Source organism: Poecile atricapillus, chromosome 12 (genome assembly GCF_030490865.1).
Source record: "Poecile atricapillus isolate bPoeAtr1 chromosome 12, bPoeAtr1.hap1, whole genome shotgun sequence".
NCBI classification, from domain to species: Eukaryota; Metazoa; Chordata; class Aves; order Passeriformes; family Paridae; genus Poecile; species Poecile atricapillus.
This window is the reverse complement of record NC_081260.1, coordinates 3,143,630-3,163,188: the sequence shown is the minus strand read 5'-3', so window position 1 is coordinate 3,163,188 and position 19,559 is coordinate 3,143,630. Positions and strand designations below refer to the sequence as shown.

The 19,559-nt window shown below is 45.4% G+C and overlaps 1 protein-coding gene across 1 annotated transcript in view; it reads right to left on the bottom strand.

Annotated features, from left to right (window-relative positions):
- TRPC5 (transient receptor potential cation channel subfamily C member 5) overlaps positions 1-19,559 on the bottom strand; it is a 63,886-nt gene that overhangs the window by 32,734 nt on the left and 11,593 nt on the right. Inside the window, exons 2-3 of the mRNA XM_058847892.1 lie at positions 16,238-16,759; positions 2,279-2,615 (exon numbers count right to left, since the gene is read on the bottom strand). Coding sequence (XP_058703875.1) covers positions 2,279-2,615; positions 16,238-16,759 — 859 coding nt within the window. The remainder of the gene's footprint in view (positions 1-2,278; positions 2,616-16,237; positions 16,760-19,559) is intronic.

The window sequence follows — 19,559 nt, the reverse complement described above, 5'->3', positions numbered from 1 at the left end:
AATACAAAAGTTCACCTCCAGGTGCATCACCAGTATAATTCACCCAAACTGCTGCCCCTGCCTAACCACAAGATACTGCAGCAGGCACCGATGTGCTGCTTGCAACTCAACTTTAAGGACCTGGACGTTCAGTCTGAAGAGCAGGTGAGGTTGCAATGAACTTCTGCACGCCCCCAAATATCAATCTGAGCTGCTCAGCTGCCAGCCAGCAGGTCAATGGCCACACAAGCAAAATGTCAGGGCCAGCCATGTAATCTTATTGCAGCTGCCTGCACGTCTTTGCACGCACGCAAACCCATAAAATAAAATAAATCAATGGAGAGGAGCCTGTTGAAGAACTCATACACTGTATTTATAGTGAGTTATCGTTGCTGGTTTCTATAGCTACAGCAATGCTGTGTGTGCCTGTTCTCTCTCCTTTTATAGTGGAAAATATTTCGTAAGTAATAACCTTTAATCTGGTGAAACTGTTCTAATTTCTCCATTTAATAAACAGTGATACAATATCTCTATTTATCTGAAACAAAGGAACTCAAGAACAGACAGCTGTAAGGGGTGCTTTTGAAAGGTTTTTTTAAAATGGATTATCCTTCTTTCATCTGCAAATCAATTTTACTGAAATGCCTACCATTTCCCTCAATTTTAACCATGAATTTAAAGTGAAGATATCACCTATGCTCAGAAAAGACATTTAACCTCCTGAGCTTACTCTGAAGTTTCTACCAACACCTGCATTTTCAGTGCATAAATCAGCTTCATCAGACAATGAGGCTGGTGCTTGAGCTGTGCAAGGAGCACAGTGCCCTGGGTCACCATCCAAAGTGATTTATGAAGATGTTTGCAGCTCTTAACTTTTCTTCCTCATTTTCCATCAGCACTTTCAGGTTTGGCTCAGGAGCAGCTGGGTTTGTTCAGCAGAGCCAGCCACAGAAACAAGGAGCAGCATCCCGGGGTCACCAGGAGAGGGGAGCCAGCAGGTGTGGGAGAGCAGGAGAGCCAGAAAGGTTTGGGAACCCCTGCCCATGAGCAAAGTGCCTGGTGACATTCCCAGCTCCCAGGGGTGCCACACACTGGTGGCACAGCAAGGGACATGGGAGCTGAACCACAGGAGGGATCAGGATCCTGATGGAGCTCACAGGTTCCCATTGCTGCTGTGCTGGAGCTCAGTTTGGGAAGGTAATTAGTCCTCTCTCATCAAAAATTCATCCATCTGGCTTCTCTGCTCCTCTCCCACCTCATCCCATCTCTCTGCCTCTCCTGAACACCCTGCCCTCAGCACACAGACACCTCCTGCTCTCCCCAGCTCTGCCTGCCCAAGCCAGGCTGGAATAACAGCCTCACATTTAACTTCCAGCCAGTCAACACTCCCTCCTTCCCCTGCTGCTATCAGAGCACTTGATGCTGATGTGGCCAGTGATTATCAGCAGAGACTGAGCCTCATCTTCCCCCTCCTGCATTCCTGCAGCTAACCTGGGAGGAATGAGCCAGGCTGGTTCCTGCGCTGCAGGAGCAGCTCAGGGAGAGCAGAGCCAGGCTCTCAGCACTGTCTGTCCCCGTCCCAGCAGCAGCAGTGGCACTGTGTGTGACCCAGGGGCTCATTCCCAACCTGCTGCTGTCCCCCAGAGCTGGGGGAGCGGGGAGGGAGCCGCGTCTGCCGCGGTTTGCTCGGGTCATGTCTAAAGGTACATCAGATGGCACAGAACAGCAGAGCAGCCCTGGGCCAACAGGATCTGCTGTTCCAGAAGGAGCCCAGCTGTTGTGTGCAGTTTCTGGAGCTGGCTGCCAAATCTCTTCACATGCTGGGCTTGGGGATGAGTCCCCACACAGTTGCCATGGGTGCGAGTCAGGCCTTGTAGCTCAGCGTTCCTGGCTGTGGGATTTATGGGATTTACCTAAAACCCAGGGCAGGATCAGGTATGGGATTTACCTAGAACCCAGGGCAGAATCAGGTATGGGATTTACCTAGAACCCATGGCAGGATCAGGTATGGGATTTACATAAAACCCATGGCAGGATTGGGGTGTGGGATTTACCTAAAACTCATGGCAGGATCAGGTATGGGATTTACCTAAAACCCATGGCAGGATCAGGTATGGGATTTACCTAAAACCCATGGCAGGATCAGGTATGGGATTTACCTAAAACCCATGGCAGGATCAGGTATGGGATTTACCTAAAACCCATGGCAGGATCAGGTATGGGATTTACCTAAAACCCATGGCAGGATCAGGTATGGGATTTACCTAAAACCCAGGGCAGGATCAGGTATGGGATTTACCTAAAACCCAGGGCAGGATCATCCACTCCACGATGGTGGGAGGTGGTCCCTGCATGTGGAGGTCAGTCCTGACGATGTGCTGCGACGCCAGCAGGAGCATGAACAGGAAGGTCAGGTAAGAGCCAGTGTGGCAGATAAACTTGATAAATGGCTTTTTAATGAACAGTCCCAGCCTGCTCTTGGGTGCAATCAGGTATGCCACGGAGAGCACGGGGAAAAGCAGTCCAATGGTGACACAGGTCAGGAGTTTCACTGCCCAGTGTTTCCGCCTCCATCCTGGAAAGCCGTCGTACCAAAGCGTTGCTAGCAGCTGCTGGCAGTTTGGCTGAGCAACAAACTGGGGAGGAAAAAAGAAAGAAAGATTATTATTGACTGGTACTCCACGTGCTCTCCCCCTCACTTACGTGTCAGAGCCCACACAGACCCTCAGATTACATTTGGGGCCGGCTTATGGGCTGGAAAAGCGTATTTTGGAGATAAAGGGAAAAAAAGAGGCAAGTTTCACTCTTTCTATGTAGGATTTGAGACTCCTTCTCAAGGAAGAAATTTTTTCCCTGCTTGCAGCATCCTTTTGCGGATCAGCCACTCACCACACACGCAGCCTCGTGCAAAAGCAGCACCAGGAGAATTACTACGAGCTGTTTCTCTCCCCATGTGTTGGAGCACGTTCCTTTTCAGAACAAGTCACTGTTAGCATCTTAAAAAAGTGACTGAAAGATGAGGCAGGAGGGAAAAGGTGCAAAGCTCTGGGAGGGTGTGTGAGATGGAGAATGTCTCCCAGAGCGTGTGGGGTGCTGCAATGTGTGTGTGTGGGCTGGGCTGGCATGAGACAGCAAAGAGCAGCGAGGTGCGGCCAGGTGACATCGGGTGGCAAACAGGACAGCACATTTGGAGCCCTGCCTTCACTGTTCAGGAAAGGAGCAGCTGTAAAATGCAAGGGATTAAAAGCAGAGGCCAAAAGGAATCTTTGATCTCAGCGATATTTGATACTCTGTAAGAAATAGCATTGTGATGGTGATTTAGTGCATCTCACGCATGCTGAGGGTGCAGCTCCTCCAGGATGCTCTCACACCAAACAGCCTTTGGGATTTCAAACCAAGCCATGATATTTCTGCTCAGTGCCAGAAGACTTCATGCTCCTGGTTATACCTGCACAGCCCCGTGCTTTTCAAGCCTTTCCAGACCCAGAGCTAACCAGAGATGTCTGCAAGACCAACACAACTCTGGTTTTCTTCAAAAATCTTTAGCCCCACACCAAGATCTTTTAAATATTCATTCACCACAAAAACTGCCCGGTATTGGGAGGACTTTTAAGCACAGTTCTCAGAGCATTCTAAACAAGCAGAGCACTGTCATTGCCATGCTCAAAATGACTAAACCAAGGTCAAACAAAAGGACAAATTAGTTGCTCATTCTGAAGAAGTCTTTCACTTCTGTAGGTATTTTTAGATTTTGGAAATATATATTTTATATGTCTTAGCAGGCTGTTTATGTCAGAATCAGACCATTTTTGGACTGGGTGGTTCATAAACAGGGAATGACCCCAACTAGCACTGAAAATAAGTTCTCCAAGGGAACTATCTGGCATTTATGAATCTGATGACTTCTGCATTGGCACATAATTGGTGACACTCTGCTCCAGAGGGCTTGGGAAAATAATATCAGAAGAGGGTGTGATTTGGAACCAATCAGCACATGCAGGCAGCTGCAAATGGGCAGCAGCTCCTGGGGGGATGGTGTCCCCAGAAAAAGCCAAGATCTGTTGCTTGTAGTGATGAGAAAATATTATTGTAAATTCCCATCTATGGGGAGAGCGATCATAAAATCCCAGAATCCCAGAATGGTTTGGGTTGGGAGGGACCTTAAAGCTCATTTTATTTCCACCCCTGCCATGGGTGGGGACATCCCCCACCGTCCCAGGCTGCTCCAAGCCCTGTCCAGCCTGGCCTTGGGCACTCCCAGGGATCCAGGGACAGCCACAGCTGCTCTGGGCAGGTAAGAGAAACAATTCCACAGAAACAGGAAAACCTCCAAGCATTGATTGGAGCTTGGCTGTGTTTTAACTCTGATTTCAGGAGGGTCAGCGCTTTGTGTTCAAAACCTGGAAGAAACAGAAGGTTACACTGCTCTGCTCTCTCAGGATCTCAATCAGGAGCTGTTACTGGATGTGTTCTGCAGTGACTCACAGGGCAAGAGATGCTGCTGCTTCTCTGAGATGAGGCACAACTTTTTCTTTTTTTCTTTTTTTTTTAATTCTTTTTTTCTTTTTTTTTTTTTTTGAGGGAGAAAATGTTATAAACACATTTTTTCTTTATCACATATGATAGAAAGCTCTGAGGGGAGAATAAAACTGTTTTTCCCTTGAGTCAAAGTCAAAGTCATTTGAGAAATCAAATGACTATATGTTCTTCTGGTTGCTGTGCAACTTGCAAGCCTCTTAAAAGTGCCTCTTCTCTGCCTAATAGCTCATTTCTAAAATCTGCTTTCTCAGTTGTATCTGATGTTAGTTCTTCAAATGGAGACAAATTCACACATCATGAAAGAGCAGCTTTAAAGAGCAGATTGGCAAAAGGGAATGGAAATGGAAAAAGCCATTAAATTTTCCAATCAAGCTGGTCCCAACCTCAATGAAATTTGCCCAAGGGAAATTTGAGCACACCACACAAAGAGACTCCCTAATGTCATAAACCACCAAATGCTGTGTTTATTAAAGGTAAGGCCAAGCACTCACCAAAGTAGACTTTTACTAACTTGTATTAGTCCAACTTATTAATCACAGATTTAAAATCAGTAAGCACTTGATGCTTTTATCTCCAGTAGTGTAATTGTCTGCAAAACAAAATTTCCAGCGTGCAAAAACATTGGAATTCTGAATTGCAATGAAGAAGCAAACTAAGCCACTGGTGTGCTGCCTAAAGAATTTATTGGTTTTTGGTGAGTTTGCTTCTAGGTGCTGTTAATTAAACTAAACCCCCAAATTCATTGACCAGACAAAATCACTGAATGAATTAAAGATTGTCTAGGAGTCATGGTGCTAAATCAATGCACACAAAATACAAAAATATATTCTTTTGGGTGTGAAGTACCCTGAAACTCTGGTAATATTGTGGAACTTTTGTTGGCCTCCATCATTTCAAATTTCTCCATAAAGTTAAAGAAATTTCTACTCTGCAAATAGCGGAGCAGAGAACTGGAAAAGCAACTTGACATCTTCAACACCGCTACTTACACCAAGGCTTTTCCTGAAAGTTAATTTTCCACCTAAGTAACCCCAAATGTGGTTTTTTCACATTTTTGCAAAGCCTTTCATGTGCCACAGACTGAAATAGTCCCTGTGTACATCACAGCCTTTTATCATTTCACATGAATGTACCGTGTGTGACAGGGTTTGGCATCAGTTACAGTTTCTGCACAATGAAAAGCAGGAAAAAACCTGCATTTTGTCCCAGTTTTGTGGATGGTCCAGAGTCAGAGGCAGATGCACTGCACCAGAAGCTCTGCTAAGAGAACATACAAATATCAAACACTATTTCTCCAGCACTTAACGAGCATTTTATCCAAGGACTGCATTACAGGAGCCTCCAGCCTCTACCACAAAGAGCAGCACAAGACATCACCCCCCAGACAGGGTGGAGAATGTTCTGACAGCTGCATTAGTGAAAAGAAATGTCACCAAGAGGTGGCATTTATTCTCAGTTCAGCGAATGCAGGAACTAAACATCTGCTGCTGGGTAGGGTTTGGCTGGGGTAGAGTTAATTTTCCTCACAGCAGCTGGGTTTGGCTCTGTGCAGGAAACAGGGCTGGTAACACTGGGATGTTTGAGTTATCACTGAGCAGGGATTACACACAGCCAGGGCCTTTCCTGCTCCTCACCCTCACCACTGAGGAGCTCGGGGGGCACAAGGAGCTGGGGGACACGGCCAGGACAGCTGGTCCCAGCTGACCACAGGGGTACCCCAGAGCATGTGGCATCACCCTCAGCACATAAAGCTGGGGGAGAAGGGGGAAGTGGGGGGTGTTTGTGTTCCTGAGCCACTGTGACACCTGATGGAGCCCTGGGGATGGCTGAGCTCCTGCCTGCCCGCCCATGGGAAGCACTGAATGAATCCCTTGTTTTGCTTTGCTTGCACACATGGCTTTTGCTGCACCTGTTCAAACTGTCTTTATCTCAGCCCACGGGTTTTTCTCACTTTTCTCTTCCAGTTCTCTCCCTCATCCCACTGGCAGGAGTGGGCGAGTGGCTCCTGGGGCTGAGCTGCTGGCTGGGGTTAAATCACCACAGAAGCACCCAAGCCTGTGCTTGCACAAAAAACATTGTCCAGGGTGGTCCCCACATGCATTTCTGGAGGAGCTAATCCCAAAAACAACTTCCCTGTCCATTACCTCGTTGAGCAGAACCCGTCCCTAGCTGAGGATACAGCTCACAGGGAGGAAAGATGCAACTCAGAGTCCCTCCTTGTGTGCACAGCACCCCTGTGATACCTGTGAGCAAGGTGCTCAGTCCCCTGGCTTGTGAAAATAGGGATAAATATCCTTGCCTTTCCAAGAAGTGAGATCAGCAGCTCCAGTCATAGTTGGGAAGCACTCTAGAGATTACTGCAGTACAAAGTCTTTTATTTCTCTTTCTCTTCTCTCAGCCTTGCCAGGGTCTTTGTGTAACATTTGGCTTGCAGGTGGATTTTGCTATTAGAGAATTTCATTTTCCATGTTCATCATGCTCATTGCCACCTAATCCTATACCAAGGGGGATATTTTTAAGGGGAAAAAAGCAGCTGCTGGATGGAATGTCTTTTCCTTAATAACTAATCTTTACTGATATTTTTAAGTCACCTAAATTTCACTCCTCAGGAATTAAATGCTTTCTGCATGCTGTCAAACACAGAAATTATGTTCCACTCTGCCTCCCCTCATCTATGGGGAAATCCCTGATCTCTCACAATCATAAGTAACTTAGGATCAGACACAGATGGGCTGAGATGTGAATGCCTCAGGGAGCAACTGAAATAGCTCCCTGATAGACATCACAGGGGCTGAGCACAGCATCCCTCTGCCTTTATTCTGATTATCTTGACTGCTGCCAACAGCCTCTTGTTTGGAGTTTGTTGGAGCTCTTGTCTGTACTCTTGCTGCGGATGGTGAGGGCGAATGCTCTTCATAGATGAATAACCACTAATTTGGAACTGCAGAGCTCTGTCTTAATAAGCAGGACCAAGTTCTTTTATCAGTCAGCTCCAGCAGCTCCCAGGGAGGTCACCAGTGAGAGCCAAACGTGGCAATGGGAGCTGTGAAATTACCTTTAGCTCCCACCTGACACTCCTCTCAATAGGTCAGACCAACATCACTGCAGCCCAGAGCATCTCAAACCACTGGATAATACTGCATGGTGCTGCCCCCCACAACTGAAGCTTTGGAAAGGCAGATTTTCTCAGGAACAGAGCTAGATTTTGCAGCCTGTGTGCAGTGTCTGATGCAGCAGCGTATCTTAGAGAGGTCTGTGAAGAATGCAGAATTCAAGGGAATCCTTGTCTCCCATGAAAAGCAGAAATGCCATTGCCGTCCTCCACGCGTTTCCAGGGCCACACCAACTCCTCTGCCCCCGTTCTTACCAAGAACAAGATCTGAGGAAGAATGGAAATGTGGTGGTTGCATCAGGCTGACTGCTCTTAAGGGAAATTCCAGTGGGCAATAGTCAAAGAGCCTCATTTCTAAATTAGCCCAAGACAGGAGAGAGAAATTCTGTGTGGCCTAATTTGATGCCTGCAGCAGAGAGCCAGTGAGCCCTGTGAGACCACATATTCTGGAGAAGAAATGCCAGCCTCCTCAAGTTTGCAGTGTTGCAAACAGTGGGATGAATAAGAAAACCCTCTTTTGTAGCACATTTCTTTTTAAAGTTCAACCTTGTTAATGACTGCAAAGTTATTTACATTCTGCTGCCGAAGTGTGAGCTGCAGAGGGTAAACACCTAATGGCTGTTCATCCTGTTAATTAAGTACTTTCTGCAAGAGGGGGAAAAAAAAATAAGGAGAAATCAGACAAAGTAGTTGGAGGGGGGGCTGTGTAATGTGGGGGAAAGGGACTACACAACATTCTTCATCTGACACTTCCAAGACATAATCTATTTTTTCTGCAGGATGAATATCCTATCAAAACCACAGCTGTGAGTAGCAGCAGCAAAGCACTGATGAAAATCCACATGGCAGCATTCCTGCCATGAAGGAGATCACACGGCTGAGCTGGACCAGCCCTTCAAGAAGAGCAGGTGCTACCCAAACTGCTCAAACCCTCAGCTGGTGAATAAAACAAACTCCAGATCCTCCACAGATGAACATATGGCCTCAAATTAGACAGGAATTTAGTTTAATCTGTCCTTAAAATATTTTAAATTATGATGACACATGAATCTTAACTAAAGGTCTCCTATCCATAATAGATCTCTCTGGTGGCAGCAGACATGAACTCAGCTTAAGTGGTAGCAATTGGAAATTCAGCAATGAGGTGAATGCTGACAAAAGGAAAGAGTGAATAACCCCTAAAATCCTGCCACTGTTCCATCAAAATTCGTGGGTTTAACGCCTTCAAGTTGGATTGGCTTAAATATTTTAATGAAAAGGTCCCACATATCCTAGGACAAAGATAGATGCTTGCAAATCCTGGACACCTACCCATGGAAGAAGCAATCATAAAGTCTTTAAACTTGAAATGAAATCCATCTATACCCAGAGTGCTCAAATGTGTGTTTAGCTGTGGGTTTGTATTTATATTTATGGCCTGTGTCATCAGGGTTTAGGTGCATTAAATTCTGCACTGAATCAAGACAAGGTGAAGCAGAACAGGTTCCTCTGGGCCGGACCCTGAGCAAGAACCCAACAGAACCACAACTCTTCGGTATTTATTCAAGCAGACAGCAGAGTAGAGTTGATAAATACATTCCTGAGGGATGCATCCCAGAAAACATCCCAGGATACAGGTCTCTTACAAAGATGCAGGAGCTTTGGGCTGGAATTCCAGGTGAGGGGCTGAATATGAGCAATCCACCCCACAGGGACTTAATTCCCAACACACACCTGGGTCCCAAGAGCTGAACAGGGGATATCGGGCACAGAAGCACTGGAAAAACACTAAAAAATGTGGTTTTTACAGACAAATCTATCAGCATTTCCTGAGTGCTCTTTCAGGCAGCACTTCAGGAGTTACAGATTTTTGGAAGTGGATACTGGGAGCTCTCAGGGGCTTTAGCAGAAGTGGGGAAGGTATTGACTTTTAAGTAAAAGGCTGGGCTCATTGTCTCGAGTGAATTACTAACATTTACATTAAATAAGTGGTAAGTAAAGCAAACATGAAAATTTAAAAAGCCATTTATGAGTATTTTAAAATACATACCTACTTTACCCGATTAGTGTTAATAAAAAGTCCCAAAATTAGTTTTCCTTTGCTTCCTGTCTGACCTGAGACACGTTTACGCTGAAGCTGTGTAATTTTGGATTCCTTTTCCTTTCTGCCTTACCTTCTCCCGAATGAGTAAATTTACTCCAATATCCACTAAAGAGCAGAGCAACACACTACAAACACTTCTCACCTCCTTGGGAGCCTCCAAAGGCTACCCCTGCTCCTGGGTTGTATCACCCTGGCAGAACACACGCTTTGCTGGGGGAAGTTTATTCAGCCAGCTGGGGTTTGGAGAGAATAAGAACAAAAACTGCAGTCACAACTTTGAAATGTCAGTCTGCACAAGAGCTCAGTTTGGGGGGGTGTGATGACAAAGCCATCTATTCATCTCACTTCTCCTGGAGCCACCTGTGAGGTGGTGATGGGCCTGATTGATACATGAGGAGAGAGGAGTGTGCAGCCTCAGCTCTTTTCTGAATGGAGCTTCATAACTCGCTTCTCTAAGCCACAGGAGTGAAGTTGAAATTCCCAGAAATCAGGTAAACAACAATGATCACTTCTACATCCAAATGAGAATCCATGCCCACATTTTTTCCCCAGAGTTTATTATTTCAGAGTGTTATTCCAAGTATGAAACATCATGATTTGCTCTTCTCCACTGACATAAAGCTGACTCTAAGTACACTTCAGCCCTTCAGATGTGGGGACGCTGAATGCTTGGCTGTCGCAACACACAAGGCATCATTTCTCCTCTCCAGTTCCTGTTGTCTACAGAAAGCCCATCAATCATATCCCCTACTTCAGCTTTGGCTTCCCAAGCCTCTTCTCTGGCTGGCAAAAAGACTGATGGGAAACATGAAGTTAAGGGAGTACTGTCAAACTCACTAAATCACTCTTGAACCCTGTTAAAACAGTGGCAACCTCTTTAGCTTTCAACATATTTCCCGTCTTTGTCCAAGGGATCATTAAGTGAGAGGCACAGGACACCAAAAATTACTCAAAGAATGATCCTGGCATTTTCTGCCTGCTGCACATCACCATAATCCAAGTCCTTGTCCTTGACCTACATACCAGTCTTAGGGTGCTTTTTCAAATTGGTGCATGACAAGATTAGTCAGAGATGATTTTGCTGTCAAAAGACAGTGTTCTGCAGTTCTGTTCCGTGACAGCTGCAATATGTGGCTAACCTTCATCAAGTGAGAACATTCTGGCGTTACGTGAACGATGTACCAAATAATGCTGTTCCCTCCAATAAACATTCCAGTCCACTTTGTCAAAGCACTGAACCATCAGCCCTCTGAACATTATTTCTTCTTCCAAGTTCGGAAAGGAGTTAAGATTTAAGTGCCACTTGTCCTAATTTTTGTAACACGATGATGCAGCTGTACAGGTTGGATTTCTGTGACAATTTCCCAAACTGAACAAAGAGATTTGGCAACTGCACAAGCCCGTAGAGGAGGGGCTCTGAGTCATGCACCACCAGTGATCAGCAGGGATGGCTCTTTTAGAGGTGCAAATATAGACAAATCTCCTCACCTGCCACCCCAAATTCTGCCTCTGAGGCTGCTGATAACAGCTCAGTTAGTGCCACGTCCACAGGAGATTTTCTGAGGTGGTGGAATGCTGCTGGGATGGAGTTTGAGAGAAAACAGCTTCATTTAGCACAGGCCTCTGCTCACACAGCAGATGGGAACACGGCTGCAGACAACAATGAACAAATGAAAGGATGGCTGCTGGAAAAGGGAAGGTCACATTTGGACACTCAGTGCTTTTGAAATCCCCGAATTTATGTTCGGGTTTGTGGCACAGGACAGACCACGCCGTCCTCACCATGGGCCACACTAAGAAATATGGGTGTTCCAGGTGACTAAAAACCAAGAAAAGCTTCCACAAGGAGCAGCTCTGCTTCCCTCACCTAGTCCTAATAAAGATCTTTTCACGACCTGATTTCCTTCTAGAAATCTGGAAGTAAAAGCCTCTTTATTACTCTTCTGAGCTGTGCAGGCTCAAGCAAGACTTTTCATTGTGCCTTTAAAGAGCACAATACAAATATTCAGCCCTGTATCATTATTCCTCCAGGCAGTATGGCAAGAAAACAGACAAACCCACAGGAGAATAACTGAGCTTTGCCTGCGAGCAAAGAAAGATCTGTGGCCATCCATCAAGATACCTGAACGGCTTTCAAAACGGGTAAACAAGGTGCAGGCGACGAGCTTTGATTTCCACAGACCTCACACTTCATTTTTCATGCATCTCTGATATTTTTATAAGCTCTTTTTATGCACTAAGTGAAGTGCCCTCAGAAATTTCCCAGGTTTATGCATGCTCCCTGGAGAGGGATGCTGTGCTTCTGACTGCAGCCACACAGTTGACAAGAGTCAAGACACAGCGGAAAAATATGCGACATGGCAGGAATGATTATTCATTCACTTCAGAACTGCATCTCAGGAGGTGCTTGTCTATGTAAATGTCCTGGAAAAAAAAATAAAAAATAATAAAAAAAAAAAAAAAAAGGACTGAAACTGTTGAAGCTTCATCCTGAAGAGAAAAACGGCAAAGAGCACCGTTTTTAAATGAAAAAAGCAAACAGTTCTACTTCTGTCCTTTCCTGCCATTTGATGAGAGCACAGTGAGGAAGAGAGACAGAGGTTAAGGGTTTCTGAGATGGAATTTCTCTCTGCACTCCTTTGATCTAATTCTGTGGACATGCTAAGCAAGACAGTAATAGATAAAATAATGGGGGTTTTTTCTGAGTGCCTTGCATTGTGTAGACATCTTACAGACACATAAACTAAACCTGCCAGCACCAGAAAAATGCATTAAAACCCCCACTACTGTGATGTTTCACTTCATTTTGGAGATGTGAATGACCTGTGGTGGAGAGCAGGAAAGCGGGAATAAGCTGAATGTGTATTGCTGTTCTTGTGGCTCAGCAGAATGTTAAATATGAGCAGAAATCTGCCCTTTTAGACCTGACTCACTGCTACACTATGGTTGTTTTACATTATTGGCAAAGAAAAAAAGCTTAAAGGACATCAAAATTCTCTTTGCATGCTGCTTCTGCCCTGATTCCCTCACCCAGCCACACACCCTGTACACACAACTGTGCTTTACGAGACTGGCAAGATCCTAAGAGATGACTTTTCCCTATCTTTTCTTAGAAATGCAAACAAATTAACAAATGCAGAGCTAATTTGGTGCTGGGAGAGCACAGTGAAGACTGATCCTCAACAGCTGAGCTGTGCCTTTTCCTATTAGGCCCTCAGTACCCTTTCTCCTTCCAAAATTAGTCATGAATAAAAGAAGTAGAAAAGTAATAATGTGAAGACAAATGGCACACACGCTACAGAGCGTTTATGAAAAGCCTGCTGGTCTCTTAGACCTTAATTACTGTGATCCTTGGAAAATAATGTCTTTAACACTGGACTGAGAGAATTGATGTGGGGTCTCACTCATCGTGTTCCACCGTGCTGTCCTCATTTTCTCCCTCAGGTTTTGTGACTGCCATGCAATCAGATATCTCAGCTATTAAATCCTTCCCATCTTCTAGAAGAATGATCACAGTAAGTTGAAACTGAGGACACAACCATGCTACACTTGACATGAGAAGAGAGAGGGAGCTTGAGAACATTGCACAGCATGTTTTTACCACTTACTGCCATAAAATATACTGCAAAGCTACCTTAGGGCATATTTTAATCTTTCCTGCGTAATTGATTTTTTTTTTCCCTCTTCTGTGTAAACAGTCATTTACCTTGGATTTACAGGCTTATTAAAAACAAACAGGAAAAGCAACAAATTTATTCTCCATTGTTTTGGCCCTCCTCCAAAGAAGAACGGTCTTCTTCCTCATGAGCAACATGTTTCTCAGTTTATAAAATATTTAGGTTGGGTCCTGTTTGGGAGTAGCCAAAACTTGCACCTCCCCAAGGGGTTTTTTGGGAAAAAACAAAACAAAAACCAAAAGATAATGGAAGATTTTTTTTTAGCCTTTGGAAAGACAAACCCCATGATCTCTTCACCCATCTCCCCTTAACAGCTTCTCTGAAAAGAATCTTGAAATTGACCTTATCTGCCTGACTAAGCTGAAATGGAATCATTTCATATTTTGGGTAGAAATTTTCAAGTTTATTTCATTCAAAAAGAAAAGAAAGCTGCAGGAAATTTGTCTGAAATCAATATGAAATTACACATTCTTTGTGCTGAATACAAAGAACTAAGAACTGCAGTAACAATTGACAGCCCAGAAAATAAACCAAGTCCACATTGGATTTTTCTCTTAGGCTACCAGAGATTTGACTTTTATCTTTGGCAGTGTTAAGGTGTAAAAAGCTTCTCCACCCAATCCAATCCCATTTAACATTAAGACATAAAAAGCTTCAGCAGAACAAGATGATCTACTTTTAAAAGTCTGCTGTTTTTCTCCGCAGAACTGTCTTGCATGAAAACCAAACCAAAATTTTCCCTCCTGTCCCCACAAAAATTCTCTCTGTCTGATACTCTCCAGTCAGGATTAAAAACCATTTCTCACTGTCTCCCTGGCAAAGGTTCCTACTCACTTCTTCAGAAGCTGGCAAGGATGTTTGTATCTTGCCTGATGTTTTGTGTTGTGCTAATTACCATTATAAGATGGCCTAATTATTATGATAAGAAAACGCCAGCCACCCTTCAGGGTTTTTGTGAATAACCAGGTGGGATGACAGGGTTCAGTAGCTGCTTTCCCAACCTCATTCAATCTGCCCCTGCCCACCAGAATTCCACCTGAAAACAGAACTGAGTTTAGCTGGCAACACAGAGCGTATTTGCTGTCATTTTTAGGCTGGAACTGTCATGAATATGTCACAAAACATGGAATTTGTCCATATGCTTGGAATTCAGTCAAATACGCCCAAAAAAAAAAAAAAAGAAAAAAGATGAAAACTGTCAAGAAAGCAAGCAACGATTAAAAAATTTAAAATAAAAAAGCTTCAGGACTGTTCAGCACATTTCAAACACAGAGAGCTGCTTCGGATTTGCAGCTTCTGAGCGAGAACACAAGAGCAGGCACAGATTTACACCTGGATGCCACCAGTGACACAGGGACCAGCAGTGAGCTGCACACAGCAGCGCTGGGGCAACCTGGAGCTTGTGGCTGCAGAGTCTGACCCTGCCAGGCCCAGAAAAACAGAAGTAGAATCTCTGCTCCTTCTTAGATTCCATGAATATTGACCTGATTACCTGGGCTGTCCTTCTCCAGAGTAGCTCTTCACTATTGTCCACGTCCCTGAAGCACTTGTGGTGTTACCCAAGCGCGTCACAGAGCAACAACCACAACCTGAGGTGACACCAGGGAGCTGACATTCCCCCAGAGCAGCCCACTAAGGGCAGGAAGCTGCCAAGTGCTGCATCCCAGGAAGTTTGGGGCTTTGGCTCCAGCTTATTGCATGGAGGGGCTGGCACTGGGGAGGCTGAAAGGATGAAAGGAAATGTGCATCTTTCACCTCTTGGCTGTTTGTACCTCGGAGGACACGTGCAGCCCTGCAGGGAGGTGAAAGGGATCACACCACGCTGGGTCACTGTTGGATGTGGGGAAGACAGTGAACACAGGAATGTGACAGGATCTTCTGCCACTCAGGTGACCCTCCAGACACAGAAATATGTAATACACATTGAAATTCAGTTCCTCAACCAAGCAACTAAATTCCTCCTTCAGATAACCTGGAACATCGCCGGCCAACAGCAATATATCATCTCCTAAATTCTGTCTGGATTTGGAAAGAGAAAGGAAATCCAGAGCCAGCTAATGAAACTCTTGTCAGCATTCTCCTGGGGTTCATGGCCTTTATTGAATCAACTTATAAATCAGGGCTTCTGAAAGGCTCTGTGCCCTTTAGCTGAAGTACGGCTTCCCTCTTGGGAGCTACGGGCAGGAGTTTGAATTTCTGGGAATTGCTTCTCAGTTCCTAAAACAGAGATGGACTGAGGATCAAGAGGTGTCACAGGTGTGAAGAAATATTTGCAGCACACGAGTGTTTTCACAAGAACTGCTGGTAACTTGGAGACCTGGGGCTCTGGGAGTGTTCCCAACCTCTCCTGCTCTCTTTAGCTGCTGTTCCATCTCTGGCCCTCTGGAGTTAGTGCTGAATGGGTGCTTGGAAGTGCTTGGTGGCTGCAGGAGGTGAATTGTGTGCTGTATTATTTCCTGCACTCCAGCCTTCAGGAGCCAGGCAACCCCTTCTAGCTTCGGGTTCCTGTACAAAAAGGGAAAAGCTTTCAGAGCGAGCAGACCTGGAAATGTCTGAAGGCTGCTCTGTTCAGGGGCATGGGTTACAATGAGATGGGATTCAAGTAGCTTTGGGACAGAAATTATTGCTCCTGGAGAAGCCACAGCCCACTGCAACAAGTGCCAGTCCCAGACCTCAGTTGTTGTCAGATTGACGCTGTCACCAAGGTGCCCCGAGCCTCCTGGTTTGTGCCTAATCCATGTGCACATCAAAAAACCCCATCAAAAATCCATGTACACTCCACAAACCCACAGCAACTCGAAAAATTAATTATTTCACCCAATACCTTCACAGCTAGGCGGCTCTTACCTCTTTCTGGTGATACTTTATTGCTACCTTTAGCTTTGCCAAATCGTGACATTTTTGGGGATCCAGCTCTTCGCTTTGATCATCCCTGTGATTGAGAATGATCTCCAGCTCCCGGGAACTCCGTGCTTGATCCAGAAGGTCCTTAGCAAAACGCTTGCACTGCTGTGAAAGCTCTTCATATTCAGCCTTGAACTCGTTTTCCACCTTGCTCAGCTCCTTCAGCTCCCAGCCCAGGCGGAAGGCGGTCAGGATGGGATCCTCGCTCGATAAGGCAATCAACGAAGGGCTGGCTAAGGCTTTGTAGATGTTCAGCCTCGACCTGGAATGCCTCAGGCTGTCCACCTCGGAGCTGGAGACACATTCCACACAGTTGCACCTGATCTGGTGTGGGCGTGGGATTGTCACCCGTCTTTGGACAAGCAGTTTGATGATCTCGTAGTTGTTGGTGTGAGCCGCCAGCATGATGGGCGTGATGTCCGGAGTGAACTCCGAAAACTGGGTGTCCATCATCAAGGTTGGAACCTGCATGGAGGCATAAACCACAAGGGGAAAAAAGTCATAGCTCACGTGGAGCAGCAGAATTCAGCAGTCACTCCTTCACGCTTTTGGAGGGATGTCATAACAAAACAGGGTTTTTATGATGCCCTCCGTGCTTTAAATGCTGTTTTAGGCTGGCTCATCTGCACACTGCTGTTCTGGCAAAACCATTTTCCCCCAAATCCTGCAAATCTGCCTCCTGACCATTCGTTCCTAGTCTGGTGTAAAAGCCAGTCCCATCCCCATCCAAATGCTTTAGATGTGAATCTGGTCTGAAATGGGTATTGGCTCATATGCCAAATGGAAGGGGGGAAAAAAAAAAAAAAAGAAAAAAAGAGGGGGGAAAAAAAGAAGAAAAAAAGGCCCAGGTAATTCCACAAAAAGAAAGAAAAGTCTAGAAAAGAGTGAACACTGAATAGATTTTCATTACTACCATTATTTGCACTATATGTCTGCATCAGCAGACCAAGAACCCAAAACCAAACACACCAAACCCTGGTCTGCAGCTCGGCAAAACTCTCACTTTTGCCTACTGTTTTTATTTGAAAATATTTTTCAGTGTGAGGATACATTACATAACTGCCCTCAGAAGAGACTTGTGGGTTTTTTTAAAAACGGATCTGAAAAAAACTAAATGTAAAATTAATGAGCCATAGTCCACTACAAATAAGCCACTCCAGGGTGTGCATTATTCAGCTACCGCTGCACTTCTCAAAAGATGAGCTTAATGCACACCCTGTTGTGTCTTATTACTATATGCAGAATGTAAAATTAGATGGGAATGCTGTTACATCACAAGCACCCAGTGTGTTTCCATTTGCAGGCAGGCAGCTCTCTTTGTTGTGTGTTAATCACTACTCAAACACTCTGTTCTCCACCACTGGCACATCCCTGCTGCTGCAGGGGGCACGGTTGGGCTGGGGGAACAGTGGGCCTGCTTCCCTTTGGGAACGTCAAAGGCATCTCGGAGATGCCAAAGGGTCCTAGCAGCAGCAAACCTTCCTCATTCTGCCTGAATCCAAAAGCAAAGCAGTGATGGAGGAGCATGAGGTAAGAAATCCCTCTGTAGGATACACCTGATGAGACCTCCAGCCTCAGAATCTGAGTTTCCCGGGAGTTCAGAGCCTGTAGAGCACTAAAGAGCCAACACTGATCAAGGAACCCTGACAACAGCGTGACAGAATTGTTCGTGCCAGACAACAACTCCCAAAGGTGCTCACCACAGAGAGGTGCAGGGTCAGCCACGAGAGCAGGGCTCACTGGGTGGCTGCAGGCATTTTGGGGAACAAATCTGCTCCCCTGGATGTGGCACACGAGGATTTAAATCCCTGGCGACCCACAGACACCCAGGTGTGTGCTTTGCCAAGCAGGCTGGTCCCCACAGACGCAGGAGGGAGAGAAAACAGTCCTGAGGATTTGCTGTAGGTCATGGAGGGCTTGGTGTCTCTTAGCAAGGCTGGATAAATGTATCTTAAGATATCCAGTAACAAATGGCTGAAAGCAGCTCTCTGTGTAAGGTCTTGCACCCTCTTCCTTTTCCTTTGCTTAGCTCGTTTAGGTAGTTTGTTAAATGTCAAGAGAAAGGTGTGGGGTTTTCTTTTTTCTCTTTCTTACAAGCTTTTATTTTTTTTTTTTTAAGACCTGATGCTTGAATATAACTGCATTTATCTTTCTTCCTGCCCTTTTTCAATCAGTGACTGGCTGCTGTACTCAGAACCTGTGCCTCAAAGGAAGAACGCTTTTCCTCCTCTACCACTTCTATTACTGTCAAGTTTAATCTTGTTTTTCTCTACGGAAGTTATTGTACCCAGGGCTGCAAAAAAGGATTTTCAGCTTTACACAGATGAGGAATTCATGTTGCTTGGAACATGAAATGGGCGCTTGAGGAGAAGGTAGTGATGTTACAGGTGGGGATAGCACTAATCCTGTCTGCTCCAGAGGCTTTCTAAAGATGGATCTGGGACATTCAAAATGCCTTTCCCAAGGTTTGGGATCGAATGAAGGGATCTCTCATCCCTTATTCTGGCTTTATCACCCCCAAAACAGAGCTCTGCCTCATGAGGACTCCAGCAGGGGCAGGGAAGGCATGTTTCCCTGGGCAGCTCACAGTACTTTTAATTAAAGCATACAGAAGGAAATGGTGGTGCTGAGACACGGAGGAGCAGATCAGTGCAAAGCCTCCTCTCTCAGGAGCTGGAGCTATTTCTGGGCAGCAAAACAAACCAGCAGAGCACAGAACAGGGACAGTGTGACCAGGGCCTGCTGTGGCCTCTTTTCTGTGTCTGCCTGGCCCAAAGGCCACAAATTGGCCCAAAATTGCCTGTCTTGTGATAAATATTTTTGTTGTCTTCTCACACAGTGTATTCTGATAACCTGCATCCTAAACTATGCATTTTGGACCTGTGACTCTGCAAAGCCTTTGCCCAAGGGCTGTTTTGTCTCACAGCAGAGATCACAAACAGCGCTGATATTCCTCCTATGATGCTCTGCCCTGTTGAGTTCCTGCTCAGATCAGCTTCTCCTGTGTCTTGGGCTAACTTGCAGTGATGGAAGCAGAAGAGGAATAATTGATTCTACCCCAAGGGCTCTGCTGAGCTCTTCCAAGGTTACTGTCATTAAGTGACCAGAAAAACAAAACTCTTTTCCATTAACCTCATCACCTGACACCAGCTGCTAACCCGAGTCCTTCAGAACCTCACTGCCACCACCTGCACGGGAGCAAAGGCCTTCTCTGCAGTTCATCTTGGTTCTTTTCATTTGAGAAATTAATGCTACCATTAACAAC